The sequence below is a fragment of the Lissotriton vulgaris genome, chromosome 8 (assembly GCF_964263255.1).
Source record: "Lissotriton vulgaris chromosome 8, aLisVul1.2, whole genome shotgun sequence".
Taxonomy (NCBI): domain Eukaryota; kingdom Metazoa; phylum Chordata; class Amphibia; order Caudata; family Salamandridae; genus Lissotriton; species Lissotriton vulgaris.
In genome coordinates this window covers 287,426,251-287,449,534 of record NC_141696.1, presented here as the reverse complement: position 1 = coordinate 287,449,534, position 23,284 = coordinate 287,426,251, and the positions used below count along the sequence as shown (strand labels likewise).

The window sequence follows — 23,284 nt, the reverse complement described above, 5'->3', positions numbered from 1 at the left end:
TAAAACTGTATCGATCACATCAGTTGCTAAAAACATACACTTTAAGCCTTTCGTTTAAATACAGAAGTTTCATGCGTTAACATAAACAGTAAGCTTAACACTCGTTTTTATAGGTAGAGCTTTCTCAATGAAATGCTGTAAATCACACAGCTCGTATTCCAATAGCACTGTCTGCGGGAATGTTTTATTTACTCTTCATCTTTCACAATGTTACCACTTTATTGAAACTCTGTATCCTTTTCTCTCTCGGGATTCTTGAGCTGCTTGTCCTTCGTCGCTTTCAACAGCATCTTGTCGCGTCCAGTTCTATTCCGAGTCCTTCCTTTATGGCTGTGTCGTGGCAACCACACTCGGTGATAACCCGTGGCTAGGGCCTGGTTACTTTTCCCTGCAGTGATCACCGCGAAAGTTGTTGCACAGCTGGGTGACAGCTTGAGATGCGCGAAGGTGCCCAGGGATGTGTTTCACTATGAACAGCCAACAGGAAGAAGCAGACAGGACCATATATGTGGGCAACTTAGACTGCAAAGTAAAGGAGGAAACGCTGTTCGAGCTCTTCCTGCAGGTTCAGTAGTATTTTGAAGGGTTAAAAAGGGTCGCGGGTAGTAGAATTCTTAAGTATTTTCATGCTGTGCACGAGTAGCTTTACCTTATCTTTCCCTACGTTCGTGTTGTCTTTTACCCGCAGAGCTCTTTTAGTACTACATATACCAACATGCAATAGGAAAGGAAACTTGAGGTCTGTGGCCGGTCATATGTTACCCATTACATATCCTTTTCAACCCCCTCTCTCCCCCCCCAACTTTGAACAAAAGCGAAATATTTTAGGTTGCTCCTGTGCTGGTTTTAATATTGTGCTGGTTTTAATATCATGCATCAATGGAAGTTGTGTGCAAATTATTAGTGGAAACGTTTTTGACTTTGGTGTCACGCTTATCTTCCAATGGGACAACCGAGTAATTGTATTGTATACAGCAGGACTAAGACCTTTAGCGGCCCTAAGCTCAAAAAATATTTTGGTGTGTTCATATAGATCTCATTCAAATTATAACTCATAGTAAACCGTAAAATACAATTTTTATTTTTCTAAATGAAACAAAACTTACATTAAGATGGAAAATAATGTTTATTTTTGTTCCGCTTATAGTTAGGTTCAGCTGCACATTTTGCAGTTTTGCACAATATGACCCATGGTAAATACGGCAGTGGAAAATGTCTGTGGTGCCCCCCTTTCGCTTGATGCTCTAAGCACGGGCTATTTTTGTTTAGTGGTAAATCCAGCCGTGGAATATAGTGAAGGCCTTTAGTGTAGTTAGTCAAGCAGTTGCGAATTACTGCATGAGGTGATGTAACTCTTACGTGGTAACATGAGACCCTATGGCAGGGGCCTCCAAACCGGTCCTGGAGGGCCAGATCCATGCCAGATTTTTAAAATTACTGCATGTATCTCAATGGGGATATCCAAAAAATCTTGCATGGATCCGGCCCTCCAGGACCGCTTTGGAGACCCCTGCCCTATGGTCAATGTCATGCTATGGGAGATGGGTTTGGTTGCCTATGTGAAATGTCAGGGTTACTAGTCACTTAACCGGGCAGAGGTGCATACTGAAAACTAAAATCTTTCAAATTGGTTAGAGTGGGTCTCCCTCTGCCGTAGACTCTAAGAGGCTCTCTATTGAAAGCTAAAGAACACAGTGGGTTTAAGCTCTGGTGGTTTATAATCCAGTAAATACTGTTGAAGTAGCACACATATTCACAATCTGAAATGGACAGGGATTCTATCCAAGTCAGCATGTAAACAGTTAAGTTGACATGGGGCCAGTTGCAGTTTTGGTTTCCAGGTAATGGCACTACAGGTGGACCAGTAGTATTTAATAACATAGCGTGGGAGTACTTACTGGTTCCTTGAGTGAGTATTTTTACCCTTTCATGGCGCTAATTGGTGTCTCGCATTGGTGTGATTTTTGCTTCTCTGTAATTATAGCAAAGGCTACTGTTGGATTTGGGGGTCTCTAGTTGGCACAGGTAGGTACTTGTGACAAATAAGGACCCTTGCCTGTAGTCAGGATAAGGTGATTACGCTCCTAAAATAACCCCTGCTCACCCCCTTGGTAGCTTGGCAGGAGCAGACAGGCTTATCTCAGAGGCAGTGTGTTAAGCATTTGTGACCACATACAGTAACCAAGTTACAATACTACAAATGGACACCACACAGGTTTTGTATAAAAAAATAAGTATAATTTATATAGAGTTACCACAAGACCATAAACGACAAAAATACACAATACTGTTACTTTAAGATGGTAGATTTAGCTTAGTTCAGTTCAGTTCTTAAGATGCAACACTTTGCGTCAATGTACTGTACGATGCGTTGCGCTTCCACAACAAGCAATGTTGCAGCGATGGAAATGCAGTGAAGTTCGTGTGCAAAGAAATAAAGATGACTCTCTTTCCTTGATGTGACATGCTTCCTGGGGGATGCGACGTCTGCGGCAACGTTGGTCCTCTTCTCCGGCGATGCGAGATACTTTACAAGATGCGAGCCGTGACTGGCCCTGCGACAAGCTTCTCAGCGATGCAGCGGCGTCTGTGGCGACGTCGATCCTCTCTACTGGCGATGCGAGTTGCTTCCACAACGATGCGGGCCGCGACAGGCCCTGCGACACGCTTCTCAGAGATGCGGCGGCGTGTGCGGCAACGTCGGTCCTTCTCTCTTGTGACATGCTTCCTGGTGATGCGTCTGCGGCGACGTCGATTCTCTTCTCCAGTGATGCCGGGCGCTTCGTGTTGTGCAGCGGCGGTTCTGGGACACGCTTCTCGAACTTGAGTCGCGCTTCCAGCTCCTTGCAACACGCAAATCCCCCACAAAGTCCAGCACAGCTGCAGGCACTTCAGGAAGACTTTTAGGAAGCTGGTTTGTGAAGTCTGTTGTCCCTGAGACTTCAGGAGGAGGCAAGCTGTTTTCCAAACCCTTGGAGATCCTTCACAAGTTGAAAGTAAAGCACACACAGTTCTTTCTCCTTTCTTTGGCAGTCTGGCAACCACTGCAGGTCAATCCTCCAAGCAGCACTTCAGCTCAGGGATATTCTCTCCTCAGTTTCTTCAGGTTCCTCTCCTCAGCAAAGGTTTCTTCTTGTAGTCCAAAGTTATCGAATTTCATGGAATCAGGGTCCCAATACTTATAACCCAAAATCCTTTGTTCTCTGAGGGGAGAGGGGCCTTTGCCCAGTCCAAACCAGTTCTGAAGCACTCTGTTCACCAGACTTTTCCTTTCCTTTCACAGTGCAGGGCAGGCACATCAGACGCCCACAGGAGGTGGAGCCAGCATTGTGGAAGGCAAGTACAGTCCTGGAGCACTTTGTTTACAGGGCTCCTTCTCTTCTTTCAGTGCAGGGCAGAGACATCAGCCACTCCCCAGGGGGTGGAGCCAGCATTGTGGAAGGCAGGCACAGCCCTATTCAAGGTCCAGGTGCAACTCCTCCCTCCCATCTAGATGCAGATCTCTCTATTCACCACTGGGATGACTCATCCTGTCTCTTGGAATCCCCCAGCCCTGTTACTCACAAAACACGACAAAGGAATACACAAACTAGCAGAGGCAGGCTTGAAAGGTTAGGCAATCAAATACCTACTTTCTAAAAGTGGTATTTGCAAACACAGAATGTTAAAACCAACTTCACTAAAAGATGTATTTTATCATTCTGAGTTCAGGCATACTAAACTCGAATTTCTACCATGTTCTCTGAGACAGTTAGGATTATAAACATGTAATAATCTAACAGCCCTTTCTGGCCTATGGAGAACAGGTAGCCTTGCAATAGTGAAAAACGAAAATGGCTGTAATTCACTATTAGGACATGCCACACACATCAGGGCTTGTCCTACCTTATACTTACAATGCATCATGCCCTTGGGTTTACCATAGGGGTGACTGATATAAAGAAAAGGGAAGGCTTAGGGATCGGTAAGTGGGTGCACTTGCCCCATCAGCATGACAGTACCAGACTTCACGCAGGCTTTGCAATGGCAGACCTTGGACACATTTTTCAAGGCTGCTTCTGTGGGTGGCACAACCAGTACTGCAGGCCCATTAGCAGCCTTTGTATTTACATGCCCTGGGCACACTCGGTGCACTGTACAAGTGCTCTGACAAGTAAACCAAATAGCCAAACATGGAACCACTGATTAATACATCAATTTACAACCGGGAGCACTTGCACTGTGGCAGATAAACTTGAAGGGAGGGTTTTTAGATCAGGGATTATTCCAGGCGCTCAGCTTATATACGTAATGTGGTGTACTTCTGAAAAGGGTGGTGTGTATTGTGCTGCTAGGCAAGGTGATAAGCCCTATAACCCCTTGATTTAGTGCAGGCTAAACCTACACAAAACAAACAAAGACCAAGCGCCTAGGCACACAAAAAAGACAATCACATCAATGTAGACACTGGTGTACATAAAACACAGCGTATTCTCCAGATGGAAGGAGCAATCTTGAACAGATATTAATAGATGGGTCAGTGTTTTATTTCTTTGCCAGACTCTATATACAGCGAACAAGCCAGCCGACACGTGTTTCGTCGCGTCAAGGAGAATTACTCAGCAACTTCTTCAGGGCTGTACACACACAAATTTGGTCTGGGTAGTCGCTCAGCCGGTGATAAATCTAAACCGGCTGGGCTAAATCAATCCAGGCAATGTGGTATATCCAGGTTCATCAGTGTGAGAGTAAAAACAAATCTAAACAACAAGGGCTCTACCTTAGATGCAATCGCATAAATAATGGGACCCTCTCTATATTTAAGTTAATGACCAGGGAAAAGAGAGAAAAACATCAATATAAACGTACAGAGATTCCCCCGTGGTCAATTCTTCCTTACATGACAAAGTTCATCGAATTAATCTGTTAACCTTCTTAATGACATAGGTAAGGCAACATCAATACTTTCATTTTATATAGTTTATTTATTTTCATTTTCTATAGTGTATCAAAAGATATATATATATTTTTTCTTTTTGAAATCATTTCTTGTGTATACATCAAGTTCATAAATATCAATTACAATTCAGTTCATTTAAAATTTTAGTGCAAAATACCATGATCTTAACAGTGTTACTAAAGTTTCAATCATTTATATAATACAAAACAATACACCCTTCCTATCACACATCAACCAACAAACACACTTACACATTCATACATTCTTCACATTTATTCCAATCCCAACAAAAAAACTGATTCTAAGGTTGAGGTGACACAGATGTAATTTGTGTCTTGTCCACGCCAGGTCTACGCGCGTTTCCGTGGGTTAAGACAACCTTCCTCAGGACCAGATGAGAAAGAGTTTTATTCTCTCTTCCACATGTGTGTGCAGGGTACCTGAAATTACAAACAAAATTTAATGTACCTATGACTTGGCCTAGAATAGAGGGACAGATGATTTAATCGCCAACGCTTAGTTTAACAATTACATTTATACATTAGCTGTGAAACACCACATTACACCAAGGATAGCTGATTGTGGGGCTAAGTGCTTATTTTGAAAGTTTATCAAGCTTTTTCTTTATTGCGGATAGAAGCAGACCGCGTTTAACTCGCAGGCATTTTCCTGGCCAATGCTGGTTCTCTGCTCATTGAAGCACCAAGTGGCACGATCCTGTTAAATTATTGGACATACTTGTAGCCACGCACGATATACTCCACTGTGTACATTCTTACAGTGAGTACCCGGCTGGGTCCACTGTGAGTACGCTTAATCTTTTCCTCTCACGTATGGTTGGCACCCACTCCACCACGAGCCCATGATTGAATGCTCTAAGATGTCCCACACCGTCCCTGTCCTGACGAAACCCTCCATCCTGTAAAGGGTCGAAACGCCGTCGACGCTCATTGGGAATGAACCTTTTAAACAATGCCTATGAATTGAATAGCCATTGTATATATTATTGAATATTGTTTGTATGGTCGTTCTCCCATTTCCTTGTAAATACACCTCTGTTGAAACCATGTACTTAATTGTCACTTGCTGTCACTTTTAGTGTGCTTTCACCACTCTTTCGGTTCACACTTTACACCTGGGACTACTTTTTCAAAAAGCTTTCACATTAATGTAAATTATAATATAAGGTTAACTATATATTCTTTGAAATTGTGTAAGAATAACAACTGATGGTTTTTGAAATCGGTGTTATGAGTTTTTGTTTTTCCTTCTTGCACCCTCGAACCTTCATACTATTATCAGACATTGTTCAGTAAGTATCGAATATACTGTCAATTGTTCCACTGGAACCAATGTTCTTTTGATATAAAAATGTTTCCATGCTTTCGGCACTGTGCCTTCCTCAAGGGATTGGCGACAAATCTGATGCATCCAAGGGAACAGCTGCATTGCAGATTCCGGTAGTTGGCTGGCTACCCCACGTTGGTGAACTGGTGCAGGAGAAGATTGAGAACAAGAAAGAATTCGGTCCCTCATATTGTTCTCCAGTTGCTGTGCTTGGCGTGGAGGGTACAAGAACAGTCAGTTTACCTCCACTTCCTGGGCGGAAGGAAAACTGGTACATCTCAATTGACAATGTCAAACTACACAGAGTGGCCGATTCTTCTTGGTATGTCACCTGCGGTCGTTTGTCCAGCTATGCTGCGAAACTTTTGGCTCCAACACCTGTGGCCGGACCTGATATTGCCATTGAGATTCCTACAGTTGCAGATCCTTTATTGAATCCTCCAGCTGATAGTCCAGTCCGTGAGACTGAATACACTTATCCTGCTGATTTGTCCATGCCTGATTTAAAGACCTGTGTCGCTAAACGATCACAGTTTTCATTTGACAGTACCTCTACCACATCAAAATCTAAAGTTTCGATTTTTGCTGTATGGTTTAAGAAACATTTTTTAATTCCTCTCTGGATTTACATTTGGCTGGTGCTTTTTTCAATTTTTTTATTCATGTTCATTGGATTTGTGGTGTATTTTTTTGAATGGACACTATGTTAAAGAAAGATCTTCAATTAGAATGATTGATGGAACTTTGGCACCCCACTCCTCATCACACAGAATGAAAAGAGACCAGACATTTGTTAACATCACTGCTTGGCAGGTCATAGATGGGATTGTATTGGATGCTGTAAAATTCCACATACATGGACCCACAGAGGTTATTAATGTCCCTAATGTACTTTGTGTATCTATGGGGGATGTGGTTAAGCAGAACATTTGCTCTGATGATTGGGACGTCCAAGCCGTAGAGGCTCTATTTTCTGATTTGAAATATTATGCTGCCTTTGATGCTGAAGATTTGTACCTAGATTCTGCTAATTATTCCGATTTATATTGTTATCAGCACTATGGAAATCTCTTTCTACATAAGGCTAACACATTTAGAAACGTGGGTAATTACACTCAATGGGAACACTGTCCTGCTCCTGTTGAAGGCAGCTCCAAAACACTTTTGAAATGTTTTTCCTATTTCACTGATTTTGATCAAACAAACCCTGAGGCATTTTATTTTAAATTGACTGAGAAGTCCTCTTCCAAAGTTAGACTTACCCACACGAAATTGCTTTATTCAAAGTCCTTTATTGACCAATTGGCTGTTGGGGGCTATGAATTGTGGAAAGATACAATTGATCTTAAATCTGCTTTTGGTTCTAAAAATTGGCAAGTGCAAGTCACTGAGGCTTTGCATCGTGCATGTCCCATCCCGAACCATATGTTGTTTCTGAACGCTACTATTTCACAAACCACATGCTTTGGATTGGCTACGTCTAAAAAAGTTAAAGGCTCCCTTTTTTCCTGATTTGGGTGAATACCCCCATTGGAATAATTACACTAGTAGTTCCCTTAGTGATTTACAGGCCCTGTTGCAAAACTCGTCCTTTAATATTACTGGTCTGAATCCCGAAGGCTGGCTGCTGTGACAAAAAAGTGCAGACTCCTGCCAGCATCGTTTTCTAGGTTTGACCCCTAGTTATATTGTGGTTAGAATAGATCCCCGTTTTCTGAGTGACCATACTGTCACTATCAATTCTCTAGGCAAGCTATGCCAGAGCTGGCTCCAGCACTCCACCTTAGCATCAGCGAAATTGCATTTGTCCAATTATCTGACACTGTTGACCTGAATGACTTTGTGAAAGGTCCTGCACAGGGCAGGTCCAAAAGGTGGATTTATGCTATGAGGTCTGGAAACTATCACAAATTGAAGCTGCTTCTAGACTGAGAGCTATTGATAAAGCTAATTTAGAAAAGTGCTTGCAGTCGTAGACCATAGCATTAACAGACTTTCATCCCGAATTTACACATTAGATAATATTGTTTCTTCTGTTGTTGATATTGTGCAAGAAGATGTCGCAGTTTTGTACCATGGCCAAAATCAATTGCGTTCTGTTATGCAGTTTGCATGGACTTTACAAGCGTTAAAATCTGGAATAGTGCCTTGGGATTACATGAACACGACCTCGTTATTTATGCCTTTTAATTTGACTGTTAAACAACAATTTATGTCAATGAAATATGCCACATTTTCTCTGTTGCATATTGAAAAGTTGGAACCATTACCATTTTCTGTGATCGAATCAAATTCTGCTGTTTGGATTACAAATGGGTTAATAACTCTCCCTTTCCCTCTGTTTAAATGTGAAGCCTGCATGAGACATTATGCCATAGGCAGATTTGAACCCCTAGGTAGTGCATTTCTCCATGAAGTTTGGAATCTTCCGTTTACATATAGATGTGTGAGGGAGGGTAAAGAAGTTTATTTGAGAGGGAAAGATTGCACATCTACACCCGATCACTCATTAGTCTGTAGAAATATACAATTGCACGGTTCGTGCAACCTGAATGCGCCAAATTTGGCTTGTATTTTAAAAGGCATGCCTGGTCCGGCTATCATACCTACTTTCACATTGTTAGCAAACGGTAGTTATTTGTTATTAAATAATGAAGATTGCTGTGGAATGCTTGCGGGAATTCCTTACATCGTTACAGTTTCCCAACGTGTTGTTTGCTGTAAGAATGCCTGTGTCCTCCTCCACATGGGAGGCCCGATGTATCCATCTGACCTTCTATTCCGACCTTGAAAGCAGAGTTCAACAAGATGAGTCGAATAAGGGCTCTATTGTCCCAAAAAGAAGTTGCCCTTACTTCTGCACGTTAAACATTTGTCCTTCACGTCGCTAACATACAAACTGAGGTGCATGCCTTATTAAATATGGACCTGCCCCTGCATTTTGGTGCTTTGATTCACACAATCTTTAATGCCTCATCCACTACATGCTTGGCTCACTTTTTTAAAGTAGTAAGTTATGGCCTTGTAACTTTGTTCCAAACTATATTTGGTGTGATGCTGGAATCTTTTTCATTCTGTTCTTTCCAGCCTGTTTAGTGGTTTCCCGTTAGTTCTCGCTTCGGGAGCCAGCGTGCTACTGTTGGTTTTCTTGCTGAAAAATGGTTGCAAATCCTGTGCCACTCGACAACCAGCTCCGGCTGCTGCAGCTTTGTAACCGGATGCTTGAATACTATGGATAGCTACCTCTGGCTACTTTGAGTGTGGCGTACGGTTTATCCTTCCTTTTTTTTTTTACTTTACATGTGTACAGCCAGTTTACCACTGCCTGGATTGCAATTTTGAGTGAGCCCTGGATTTGTGTCTATGCAATACTGTGTCTCCTAACCCGGATTATGATTTACTAATGAGCCCCTTAGTTGCTCATGAACTAGACTGTGCTGGAGTTGTAACTCCAACGAATCCAAAATGCCTCAGCCAGGATCATATTAGACATCCCGCGTAACGAACACATCTCTAATCACCTGAAAAACCTCCACTGGCTGCCCGTCAATAATAGGATCACTTTCCGACTTCTAACCCACGCACACAAATCTCTCTACGATATCGGACCAGAATGCCTCAACTCACGACTGTCCTTCTACACCCCCTCCCGCCAACTACGCTCTTCCAACCATGCCCTCGCCACTGTACCTCGCATCAACAAGACCACCATGGGAGGTAGATCCTTCTCATACCTAGCAGCTAAAACATGGAACTCACTCCCCACTTACCTTCGCCTTACCCAGAACCACCTAGCATTCAGAAAACAACTCAAAACGTGGTTATTTGACAAGTAATCCTCCTTCCCTCCCTAAGCGCCTTGAGACCCTCTGGGTATGTAGTGCGCTATATAAATTCTTTGACTTGACTTGACTTGATTATGGCCTTCGCGGCAGCACTTGGGGTCTTAGGCAATTGGGATATATGGACTGCTGCCCTTGACTTTTTAACACACAGTTATCTATCAGACCACCCGAGTTGTCCTCTGATGGGAGTAGAGGCTCCGGCTGTTGAAGAACATGTGTGTTCCTTTCCATTCAAAAATTGGATGGCTGAAATGTTCACGGATGGTAACAACGACTTCCTGTTGGAGGCAGTTGCGACATACTGTGCATACACGTTGTTGGACTGAAGCGGCACTCTTTCTGCTTCATAGACACGTACTGGATTTGTGGCTTCAAACAATATATTCTTTCTCTCCACTTTCTTATATGTCAGAGTCACCAAGAGAGTTTTTACAAATTTTTTTTAATGAATTTTGTTTTGGATTTCTACTCCCAATTGACATGTTTGGCAAATTTACTGAACTTGGATCTGTCTCATTCGAACTTGAACTCTGTGTTATATAATGTTTGCCCCCTTTATTGTGCGTTCTCCAATCAAGGGAGGGTGTAGTGAGGCCTGAACCTAGTTGTGTTCCCTGTAATGTTAGCATGAGCTTATTAGAAGTTTAAATGCCATTTTACCTTTCTGCCGCTTTTGCACACAACACTACATATAATTGTTGTTGTAAGTTAGGCTGCGTGAAATGCTTTACATGAGAGAGGCTTGTTTTCGACATCCCTAGACTTACATTGTGGCCTTAGTCTGCACAGTGAGTGCTGAAGCAGTCAAGGTTATCATAACATAGAAACTGTTGTTCGCACTGATCGGCTAATGGTCTTAGACACAACAAATGGCAGCTGCAGGCCAGCCGAGATCCTGGCGCCTTTATCACACTGCAGTCATGATTTTACACACTAGGAAGATTTTCGGTTTCCAGAAATGCAGAGAGCATTGGCTGATCCCGATGTGATACACACTTGCTGAGCTGAGAGGTAATGGGGTCCCCCAAGCAAGCTCAAGAGACCTTCTTTAATTTATAAAACATAGGGGCATATGTAGGTAAATTACATTTTGCGATTCTCAAATAGCGATTTTTAAGGAATATCTATTTGAGAATTGCAAAATGGAATGTAGGTAAAAAATCACAATTTCTTTGCGAATTGCTAAAATTCCTTAATTGCGATTTAGCAAATTGTGAATCTCAATTAAGGAATGAATGTTCCATTCATTCCTATGGGCAAAGAGGCCCATAGGAATGAATGCGGATACATTCTCAAATTGCGATTTTTCTCATAGAAAATCACAATTCGAGAATCGCAATTCCAAGGGTGCCAGAGTGTCCAAAGGACACCTGTTGCACCCCTGGAATGCGCATGTAAGTACATGTGGCGCACGTACATGCCCTAAGTCCCTGTACATGCCCTAAGGCATGTCTGTGTGCCACATGGCACTTTGAATTTTAAAAACATTTTATTTTACAGGAATTCGCAAAATACCATCTACTTGGAGTAGGTGGTATTTTGAGATTCTGTAAGCCCAAATCGCTATTTAAAATGCACCCCTACATAGCATTTCGGAATTCGCAAAATTGCGATTCCTTAAATGCTTGAGCAAAATAAGGAATCGCAATTTTTGCGATTCCTTATTTTACTGTGTGCCACCCACATACCAAAACGCCGTTTGCGAATCGCAAACGCCTACCTACATATACCCCATAGTTCCTATCTGGGGGGAGGGTGATTCACTAGGTGCTATTATACCTGTTTTCACCATCAGTGTAATATGATTTTTCCTTTTGTGTTTCATGGAATTGTAACAATGCTGCTCACATTATTTTTAATAATGTGTCTGCTTATGTTACCAAAGATACTGCACCTTGGAGCACGTTGTTAAAATAAATATTTTAACTATACTCGTGTCTCTTTTTAGGGCGAGCCTGGAATTAGCATCCGAAGGATGCGTCCAGGTGGAGAACTATAGCTAGCTGACTCGGGGGAATGAAGGACAAGAAAGTGCCACGCGCTTCTCTCCGGCTGGATTTCACTGCGTGCACGCGCACCCACACTCACGCATGCGCACATACACAGCCACACGCATACATAGCACTCACGCATGCGCACATACACAGCCACACGCATACACAGACACACACCCCCCCACCCCCCCCCGTCGCCGCCGCACCTACACACACACTAGCGCACCTACACGCACACACAGAGACTGCCCCACACACACACACACCAGCGCACACAGACACACGCGCGTACACCCCCCCCCCTCCCCTCCCCTCCCACTCACCTGGCTCTTTCGGCGTGTTCCGTGTCCCCTCTGCAGCGCTGGTCGGGCACTCACCGGGCGGGCGGGACTTCCTGCCGGATTGCAGGCCCCGCCCCCGTCTCGGCCAAAAGTGCCTGACTTCCGGTTTTCACGGAGCAGGGCTGCGGCTGTGATTTCCTTCGGGGGCAAGATCTGACGGAGCACTCCACCCCCCCCCCCCCCTCCAGGTCACCGCTTGCTTGTCTTTTGGGGAGTAGAAGTTGTTTCAAGTGATTTCACTTTGTTACCTGGCATCTGCCTCGTTGCGTGAGCATCGCGCACGTACCAGAAGTTCACCTCACATATGCAGCCATGTCAGGAGTTCTTCGAATGTATGGCAGTACCCAGCAGGAGCGTAGGAATCCCGAGCACATTAAACCTCCAGTAGAAGTTGTTTCAAGTGATTTCACTTTGTTACCTGGCATCTGCCTCGTTGCGTGAGCATCGCGCACGTACCAGAAGTTCACCTCACATATGCAGCCATGTCAGGAGTTCTTCGAATGTATGGCAGTACCCAGCAGGAGCGTAGGAATCCCGAGCACATTAAACCTCCAACGCGGCTTACACAGCTCGCACAAATTATCGGTGTGATTTTAAATGAATATACAGTTTTCAAATCCAACTCAAACACAGAGTTATTTTTTCATAAATGGTTGAAAAATGCACTGACCGCCGCGTGAATACAAAAGCCACAACAAATATTCGTCTTCTTTTGGCAATGCGATCCACAATTAGTCCACGAGATTTAGAATAATTCATAGTCCAGACGGTAGTAAACTCCAGATAAACAGTAAACATTTTAAATTCTAGCTGTCCGTTGGCCGCCTGGGCAGCCTGGACGAGCGTCTAGGGCTTGTGTTGCTGCTGTTTACCTTCCCAGATATAGATAGGAAGTTAATTATTCAACCGAGGCGTAAGGCATTCTAGAGCTTGGCGTGATCTGCAAGGCTGCCCCCAACAGCATCCCCCTGGAACCCCTGCTTTCAAAACGGACACGCTATGCTTGCACCTTAAATAAAACAAATGCTTTTTTTTAATCTCCTATTTATTTTGTATCCCTTGGCTCCCTTAACTCAACATAATTATTGTTTCTTGTTGTGTTCTGAGGAGGCGCGCGCTGTGCTCCTGCTGAGGTCGGGCACTGGCTGTGGGGCATCCATTCTGGTTTTAAAACTCCCCCTTCACTCGTCCTCTCTTTTCCTTTCACTCCCTCCCCTCTAAAGAACCGACACGGTGCACAGTTTACTTTATCTGGCAATCATTTGTGTTGCTTATGTTTTATCTCGGGATCCCCGCCACTGGTTTTATTTATTTATTGTCCCACTCTGGAACAGACCGTGCACGACTCCCGCCCTGTCCTCCCATCGCCCGCCTAACTGCACCCCAACCCAAAGGGCCTCGGAAGGATGCAAGGCCCCTGCATGACGACCACCCAATTCATGCAAATCTCCCTTCCTGCAAGCCACCACCCCTTGAGTACTTTGGCCAAAGTTGCCGAAATGTGCCCCCACCCTCTTTTGCTGCCACACTCGAGCGTGCTTTTATCCCCCTCTACTTTCTACCTCAGTAAACCCTGGCTGGTGTAGGGACACACTGGCACGCATGCACTTCTAAGTACGTGCAGCTTGTGACTGAAGACACACAGCATGTAAGTATTCACGACACAGGGCTAATGGCCAGCTCAATAAGCGCTGCTGCTCGGCCGCCCAGCACGGCTAATACAAACCATCCCCTTCCCCCCAACACCCCAATTGTACCAGCACCCCCATCTACAACCACGTGGTGCCAGGGTGCATTGAAACATCACAGCACTGCATCGTTGCCCCATCTGCTTGCACCTCAAAGCTCACGGCTGTGGGGCATCCATTCTGGTTTTAAAACGCCCCCTTCAGTCGTCCTCTCTTTTCCTTTCACTCCCTCCCCTCTAAAGAACCGACAAAATGCGCAGTTTACTTTATCTGGCATGCATTTGCGTTGCTTATGTTTTGTATCGGGATCCCCGCCACTGGTTTTATTTATTTTTTGGCCCACTCTGAAACAGACAGTGCACGACTCCCGCCCTGTCCTCCCATCGCCCGCCGAACTGCACCCCAACCCAAACGGCCTCGAAAGGATGAGAGGCCCCTGCAGCGACCACCCTCTTACTGCAATGTCTCTCCTGCAAGCAGCCCCCCCTCCCGCGCACCGCCCCCCCATTCCTCCACCTCCATTAAAACTCTGCATCCCAGGACGCCACCCCCCACCAACGCCCCTCCTGTACCCATCCCCTTTCTGCCTCCTCCCGAGCCATACGAACCCCGTGGAACAGCATACCCTCTACACCTGGTCCCCCTGGCCACGCTCCCTCCATGCCTTCATTTATTTTATTCTATTTATTGCCGAGGATAATTGTCTATGCGGCACCCCTGCATCCGTTGCCCTTGGCCATCCCGCATCCTCCACTGCAATCCCCCCTTCCCAACAGCGCCTAACCCCACGCCATGTGTGTGTGTGTGTAAATGGGGGGTGGGGTCCCACCGCCCGCAGAACTACACTCCAACCAGCCCCAGAAGGATGAAAGGCCTCTGCATGACGACCACCAAATTAATGCAAATCTCCCTTCCTGCAAGCCACCCCCCCTTGCTCCTGCGCACCACGTCTCTAACCACTCTACTGCCCTCATTCTACCGCTCTACCGCCCTCACTCTACCACCCTCACTCTACCACCCTCACTCTACCGCTCTACTGCCCTCACGCCCTCAATCTACCGCCCTCACTCTACTGCCCTCATGCCCTCGCTCTACCACTCTACCGCCCTCACACCCTCACTATTCTGCCCTCACTCTACTTCTCTACTGCCCTCACTCTACTGCCCTCACACCTTCACTCTACCGCACTCACTCTACCACTCTACCGCCCTCACTCTACTGCACTCACTCTACCGCCTTGAATCTACCGCCCTGACTCTACCACTCTACTGCCCTCACTCTACCACTCTACTGCCCTCACTCTACCACTCTACCACCCTCACTCTACCTCTCTACCGCCCTCGCTCTACCACTCTACCGCCCTCTCTCTACCGCCCTAACTCTACCACTCTACCGCCCTCACTCTACCGCCCTCACTCTACCGCCCTCACTCTACCGCCCTCACTCTACCACTCTACCGCCCTCACTCTACCGCCCTCACTCTACCGCCCTCACTCTACCTCCCTCACTCTACCTCCCTCACTCTACCTCCCTCACTCTACCTCCCTCACTCTACCACCCTCACGCCACCACTCTACCGCCCTCAATCTACCGCCCTCAATCTACCGCCCTCAATCTACCGCCCTCAATCTACCGCCCTCACTCTACCTCCCTCACGCCCTCACTCTACCACCCTCTCCACCACCCTCACACCCTCACTCTACCGCCCTCAATCTACCACTCTACTGCTGTCATGCCCCGACTCTCTACGCCCTCTCTACTGCCCTCACGCCTTCACTCTACCGCCCTCACTCTACCACACTCACTCTTCCGCCCTCACTCTACCACTCTACCGCCCTCACTCTACCACTCTACCGCCCTCATGCCCTCACTCTACCGCCCACACTTTACCACTCTACCGCCCTCACTCTACCAGCCACACTATACCGCCCTCACTCTACCACCCTCACTCTACCACTCTAATGCCCTCGCTCTACCGCCCTCGCTCTACCGCCCTCACTCTACCACCCTCACTCTACCGCCCTCACTCTACCGCCCTCAGTATCACCAGCTGAGCGGTGAGCTTCACAATATTATTTGGTTGATGTGACTATGTTTTCCTTATTGCTGTAGATTTTGACATATGACATTACATTGGTAGGTTTTTCCTCTCATTCTGTCATTTGTTGATAGACCTTCTGGTGCAACACAGCCACATATAGGTATGTGCAATCCTTCTCAAACGGTCACATAAAATGGCGTCATCACAACCTGCACGCAGTATGAGTGAGTCGGACACAGTTAATGAGCACCCGCAACATGGGAGACTATATGATTTGTCATATACAATGGCAAAATAGATACTGTCACTAAAACGAGGGTAATACAGACCCTCTCTTAGACTCACTGGATCACCAGCACTCTCTTAAGATGACGTTATAGGAGCACTATCGACACAAATGTGTTGGGCTGCACATGTCCACAACATTGTTAATATACTTATGTCTCACAAAGTGGAAGCTGAGAGAATCTTTTGTAATAAATATAATAGCATCTTTATGTTTACTGTTCGCATATTAGATGCTCCATTGCCATCTATTTGTGTTTTTCAGCCCTGAGGATTCGCAATAGCGATGAAACACGTGTCGGCTGGCTGTTTCACTCAATAAAGGACTCCACCGGACTACTCTCCCACTGGAGATTCCTACATCTCTCTGTCGCTTTGTACATCACTTATTTGTCTGAATGTCACTGAACATTGTTTTACTCCTGAGTGCATTGGGTATACTTGTAATTCATGTTATTTGGTAGTTTTCTACCAAACATTGAGTGGTTCTAGGGCTCTCCACTCACCCAGTTGCACCACCTTACTTGCCAAGTCATTATCGGTGTATTCACTTTAGGTTGTGCACCCAGTGTCCTTTTTCTGACTAAAAGCCTCCTGTTTTTTCATCTACCAGCCACACTATACCGACCTCACTCTACCACCCTCACTCTACCACTATAATGCCCTCGCTCTACCGCCCTCGCTCTACCGCCCTCGCTCTACCGCCCTCACTCTACCGCCCTCACTCTACCGCCCTCACTCTACCGCCCTCACTCTACCGCCCTCACTCTACCGCCCTCACTCTACCGCCCTCACTCTACCGCCCTCACTCTACCGCTCAACCGCCCTCACTCTACCGCTCAACCGCCCTCACTCTACCACTCGACCACCCTCACTCACTCTAACGCCCTCACTCACTCTATGTATCTATCGCCCTCCCTCACTCTATCTGTCTATCGCCTTACCTCCACATTCTCTAACTCCCTGTTCTCTTCTCCTGTGATGATCTTTCTGCTATCTTTCATCCGCCTCCTTCTCTAACTCCCTTTTCTTTTCTCCTGTGCTGATCTGCTGTTCTTTCACCCCGCCTCCTTCTCTAACTCCCTGTTCTCTTCTCCTGTGCTAATATGCTCCCACTTCCTTCCTTAACTCCCTGTTCTCTTCTCCTGTGCCGATCTGCTGCTCTCTTCCACATCACCTCCTTATTTAACTCCCTGTTCTCTTCTCCTGTACTGATCTGCGGTTCTTTTCCACCGCCTCCTTCTGTGACTCCCGGTTCTCTTCTCCTGTGCCGATCTGCTGTTCTCTTCCACCCCGCCTCCTTCTTTAACTTCCTGTTCTCTTCTCATGTGCTGATCTGCTGCTCTCATCCACCCACCTCCTTCTTTAACTACCTGTTCTCTTCTCTTGTGCTGATCTGCTGTGTTCTTCCACCCCACCTCCTTCTCTACCTCCCTGTTCTCTTCTCCCGTGCTGTTCTGCCGCTCTCTTCCACCCCACCACCTTCTCTAACTCCCTGTTCTCTTCTTCTGTGCTGATCTGTTCCTCTTTTCCACCCACCTCCTTCTCTAACTCCCTATTCGCTTCTCTTGTGCTGATCAGCTGCTCTCTTCCACCCTGCCTCCTTCTCTAACTCCCTGTTCTCTTCTCCTGTGCCGATCTGCTGTTCTCTTCCACCCGCCTCCTTCTTTAACTCCCTGTTATCTTCTCTTGTGCTGATTTGCTGCTCTTTTCCACCGCCTCCTTTTTAAACTCCCTGTTCTCTTCTGCTGATCTGCTGCTCTCTTCCACCCGCCTCATTCTTTAACTTCCTGTTCTCTTCTCCTGTGCTGATCTGCTGCTCTCTTCCACCCGCCTCCTTCTTTAAATCCCTGTGTTCTTCTCCTGCTGATCTGCTGCTCTCTTCCACCCGCCTCTCTCTCTAACTCCCTGTTCTCTTCTCCTGTGCCGATCTGCTGTTCTCTTCCACTCGCCTCCTTCTTTAACTTCCTGCTGATCTGCTGCTCTCTTCCACCCCACCTCCTTCTTTAACTCCATGTTCTTTTCTCCCGTGCTGATCACTGCTCTCTTTCACCCCGCCCGCCCCCTTCTCCAACTCCCTGTTCTCTTCTCCCATGCTGATCTGCTGCTCTCTTCCACCCACCTCCTTCTTTAACTTCCTGTTCTCTTCTGCTGTGCTGATCTGCTGCTCTCTTCCACAGTATTTAAAAAAAATAAAAGCCATTGTTATTTGTAATATCGATACATCTAAGTCACGTAAATACAAAACATGTTGCATTACAAATGCTATAGGTGACACATTTGCAAAAGTTAAAAGTATTGGCATTGTAAATGACAAAGCCATTAATTTCGCTATTTTCAAAACCAACACATAAATAAAAGATTTGTCATCTACAAGACCAATAGCTCAAACTTTCCTAATGCGAGACCTATTGCATTGCAAATGCTTGTTTACTTCTGTTGTGGACTGGTTTGAGAGTATAACGAATGAGTGTATTCACTTCTCACCATTCCTGAGTTTATCCTAGGGCGCATGTTCTGGGTTGTCTAATCATTGGTTGCTTTGCTATAGGACGAAGAGCTAATGTGACACTGATGCTAGCTGGTTGGGGTTTTCTAGGCACTAAGGTGAGTTTTTGGTACAACAAAAGAGGAGATTTCCGGTCAAATAGATGTGTGTGCTGTACTAGAAACTAAAGAAAAAGTGGGATCATATGGCAACCACAAGAAATAACACTAGGCTGAGAAACTCCAATCAGCCCACCCTTATGGCGGAATATCATCATGTGGGATACAGATAGTAAATCCAAACCTCACCCAACCCATCAGTCGATGGAGCAGAGATGGATATCTGAGGTGGAACTCTAGCCACAGTGTTGTTCAAGTGGTGCTGATGATGTGCAGTGCTGTGAGGATGTGTGTGAAAATCTAAAATTGGCTACTAGTGCAAGAAATCTAGTTTGATAAAGATTGTCCTAGTGTCAAAATTAAATTACGCCTAATAGTCTGAAAATATAACTATATTCTGGCGCTGTGCAAGGAGGTCAACATGTTTCAGCCGAGTGGAACATACTGTCCGGCTTTCTTCGGGACCCAGAATGAATAGCTACTGCAAATAGTGAAAAATAAGAAAAAAGGAAAAGTGTTACTGTGCATAAAAATGTTCAATTACTCCTACCAGGAACTTGGGTCCCCAATGTAATCTGGTGGGAATTAATCAGTTGTCCTTTCCTAGAAGGGAAAGGAGACAGTGCACAAAGTACATGGTAAGGTTGCATACATATATCCCAAAATGGCATAAAGAGGCAGTACAGACAACACACACAAAAACGAAGAGAAACCTTTCTTCGTTATACAGAAGGCTATAGTCCTTCTGTTTCTCAAATTCTATTCGATTAGATAGTTTTATTGGATATCTTACTCACCCAGCATTATGTGAGAGATAACCTCACCTCGCCCGGCAACCGCTCGGGAATATGAGGCCCCGCTCTGTTGTGCAAAAATGAGAAAATAAGGACACAGTCAATACCTTGTTTGTTGTGTCCAGCTAAATTGCTATATCATTTTTACTTTAAAATACCCAGTTGTTACTTTAAGACCTACCCTCTATGATCAAGGGGGCTGAACCTTAGCAATGAGGTCACTAGTGGCATAAAATGATCTGCCTCCTTAACGATCAGAAATTTAAATTCAAAATGATAGAAATCGCTATGCCTCTATGTTCGTAGAAATGAAGAGCAAATTTGCTCAAAAAATAGCTGGCTGGAAACCTCGAAGCTTTCTTCGTGTAAGCCAATATCTTCGAGAAAGCCCCGGACCTACTTATCCGTCGGTACCCCTCTCTGACATCCGAGAGGAAGTGGAGGTACCGTAGGGCACGTCGTCGCGCTCTTTATAGTGCGCTTGATTAGATAATAGCCCCAATTAAGATGTTAATTGATGGTCAATGATCGCAGCGCAGCTAACGATGCGTTCGCGTGGAAATAGGGCCACTGATTTATCCGCGCATGCGCTATGGTTCTGTTCGTTTGCGCATGCGCGCCTGTCGTCCAGAATAAGCACTAATCTTGCGCTATTGCGTATAAGCTTAAAGTGATATTGACAATGTCTTAAACACGCTGTATACAGCATTCAATTGCTAAAAAAACTGCGGAATTCAAGCGAAGTCCCCGTTCTTCATATTGCTAGTCACACGAGAATATATATAAGCCTCGTATGTTGTAATCAAGCTTGTCTACATACGAGACACTATTTTGGCATTTACCGTGAGACTACAAAGGCACAACCGCCCTGATCTAACTGCACATGTGCTACGGTCCTGGTCGTTTGCGCTTGTGCGAAAGTCGTAAGCACTGATCTTGCGCTCATGCATATAAGCTAACAGTGATATTAACACATAACGCTGTATTGGACACACTAAATGCCGCATTCAGTTGCAAAGGAATTGCGGAACTAAAGCAGATACCCGTTCCTTACATTGCTAGTCACATGAGAATGCATTTACAGTCTTGTGTGGTGTAAGCACACGTGTCTACATAGGGGACACTATTTTGGCATTTCATTCACCTGGATACCAACAGTGTGTTTATAAAAAGGCCTAATGTCTGGGCCTAGAGCACGCCGATGTAGTGCTGTATGCAGGGAAACATTGGTGCGGATGTGAGGGCCTGAGAGGCGGGACTCCACAGGTACTAGTATGAACAAGATCCATAAGAGGACTCCTCGGGATCATTGCACCTAACAATGTCAACTGCCCCAAGCAACTGCACGGTTACTAGAACTGCATGAGTCCTAACTTTACAGTACTTTCCTCCGAGCGAGGGGAACATGAGCTGCTGTTGGTGATGGACTTGGTACTACTCTTACAAGCAGTGCTTACCATCCTCAGGAGAGTACCGGGTCCATGCTTGGCCGTACTCGTGCAGCACTGTGGCAACCTTCTGCCAGGATGGGGAATGGGTCATTTTATTTTTCAGCAATGCTTTGAAGCCGGAAGGTGAGGGGTTGGAGTTGACGCACTGCTGTCACTCGCGACTTTGCTAGCGGGTCTGGCTGATGCGAAGAACATAGCGCAATCTTTCCTCACTGGTGTTCGGGTGGCGCCAACTCTGGTGCAAGTGATGCAAAGCACACTCTGTGCTGAGCCCCAGCTGGTGATCAGGCATCGCTGACTCTGGTTCACATGATGTGAAGCACACTACGCGCTGATCCCAGGTGGTGATCGAGTAGTGCAGACTTTCACAAACACAGAGAACTTGATCTCACAAGATAGGTGAAGGTTCTCCCAGAATGGGCCTCCGTAATAGTGAAGGAAAAGCACAGCAAAGTCTTTGATGGCCATTAGACTGCGACAACAGGGGGCAAGCCACCAAGCCTTAGGAGAACTATATAGTTTCAAGGGTATAGAGACTGTCCAGTCCTTCTCGCTCCAGGCAAGAAGCAACAGGCCAACACAGCAAAGCTAGTAGCAAAGTGGCAGTACCTCCTACAGCAATGCACACAGCAAGCATTAGGCCAACATAGCAATGCAGTTGCAGAGTGGCAGTCCCTCCTGTCAGCGCAGCAGGCCTTCTTCCTGGCAGAATGTCCTTGGTTCCATTAGAGTTCTGAGTATATGGTGTCAGAGGTCCAGTGCTTATTCCTAAATGTGCCTTTGTTGTTGGGGAGACATCACAGAGGCCTTTGAAGATCGCAAAGTCCTTGCCTTTCTTGGCCTGACTCCAAACGCACCACAGGGAGGCATACCGCTCTTTGTGTAGGGACAGGCACAGACCTATTCAGGTGCAAGTGTCAGCTCCTCCCTCCCAGTCTACCTCAGGAAGGCCCATCAGCTTGGTGATAGACCATCAGGATGTAAATGTCACACCGAAACTCTCTTGGGTGAATGTCTAGAGGAATATACAAAGCCCAGCTGTCACCCTGACCCAGACTGTGTATTCAGACACAGGCAGAGGCATAGTATGGTTAAAGTAAGAAAATGGCAACTTTCTAAAAGTGGCATTTTCTGAAATTAAATGTAAAAACGAACTTTACTAAAAAAAATGTGTTTTTTAAATTGAGAGTCCAGAGACGCCACTTTCCAATTTTCTATCTGCTCCATCCCGATGGGATGGAGTTTTAAGTCAATCGCATTGTTAACCTATGGGAGAGATAGGCGTGGCAGTAGTGAAAAACTGATTTCACAGTTTTTCGCTATCAAAGTACATGTCCTACTTGTTAAATACACTGCATCCTTCCCTTGGGACTTTCTAGGGCCTACCTTAAGGGTTACTTATATGTTCTAAAAGGGAGGGTGTGGGCCTGGCAAGTAGTTTAACTTGCCAGGTAGAAATGGCAGTTTATAAAGGCGCACAGACAGGCTCTGCAATGTCAGTCCGGAGCCATGATTAAGGGACTACTGAGTGGGTGGCGCAATTAGTGCTGCAGGCCCACTAGTAGCATTTAATTTACATTCCCTGGGCACATATAGTGCACTTTACTAGATAATTACAAGTAAATTAAATATGCCAAATGTAGATAGGCCAATCTTACTATGTTTACAGTACAGAGTATATACACTTTAGCACTGGTTAGCAGTGGTAAAGTGCCCAGAATCCGAACGCCAGAAAAAATGAAGTCAGCAAAGGAGGAGGTCTGGAGGCAGAAAGTCTGGGGAAATCACACCAAGAATGCCAGCTCTAACATACATACATCGCACTGTAGAAGGTAGCAAAAAGCTCAGCCAGTGCACAGCTTTCAAAAGCAAAAGGAACAAACGATGGATGGAATGCTGAACAATGCAAACATTCACCCCTCCAGTCACAAAGATCTGGGTTTCATCCATTG

The 23,284-nt window shown here is 45.6% G+C and overlaps 1 protein-coding gene across 1 annotated transcript in view; it reads left to right on the top strand.

The window, feature by feature from the left end:
* The first annotated feature begins 321 nt into the window (after positions 1–321).
* The window catches only part of RBM11 (RNA binding motif protein 11), a 196,095-nt gene continuing 173,132 nt past the window's right edge, over positions 322–23,284 (top strand). The window contains exon 1 of the mRNA XM_086933265.1: positions 322–565. Coding sequence (XP_086789391.1) covers positions 458–565 — 108 coding nt within the window. The 5' untranslated portion in view covers positions 322–457. The remainder of the gene's footprint in view (positions 566–23,284) is intronic.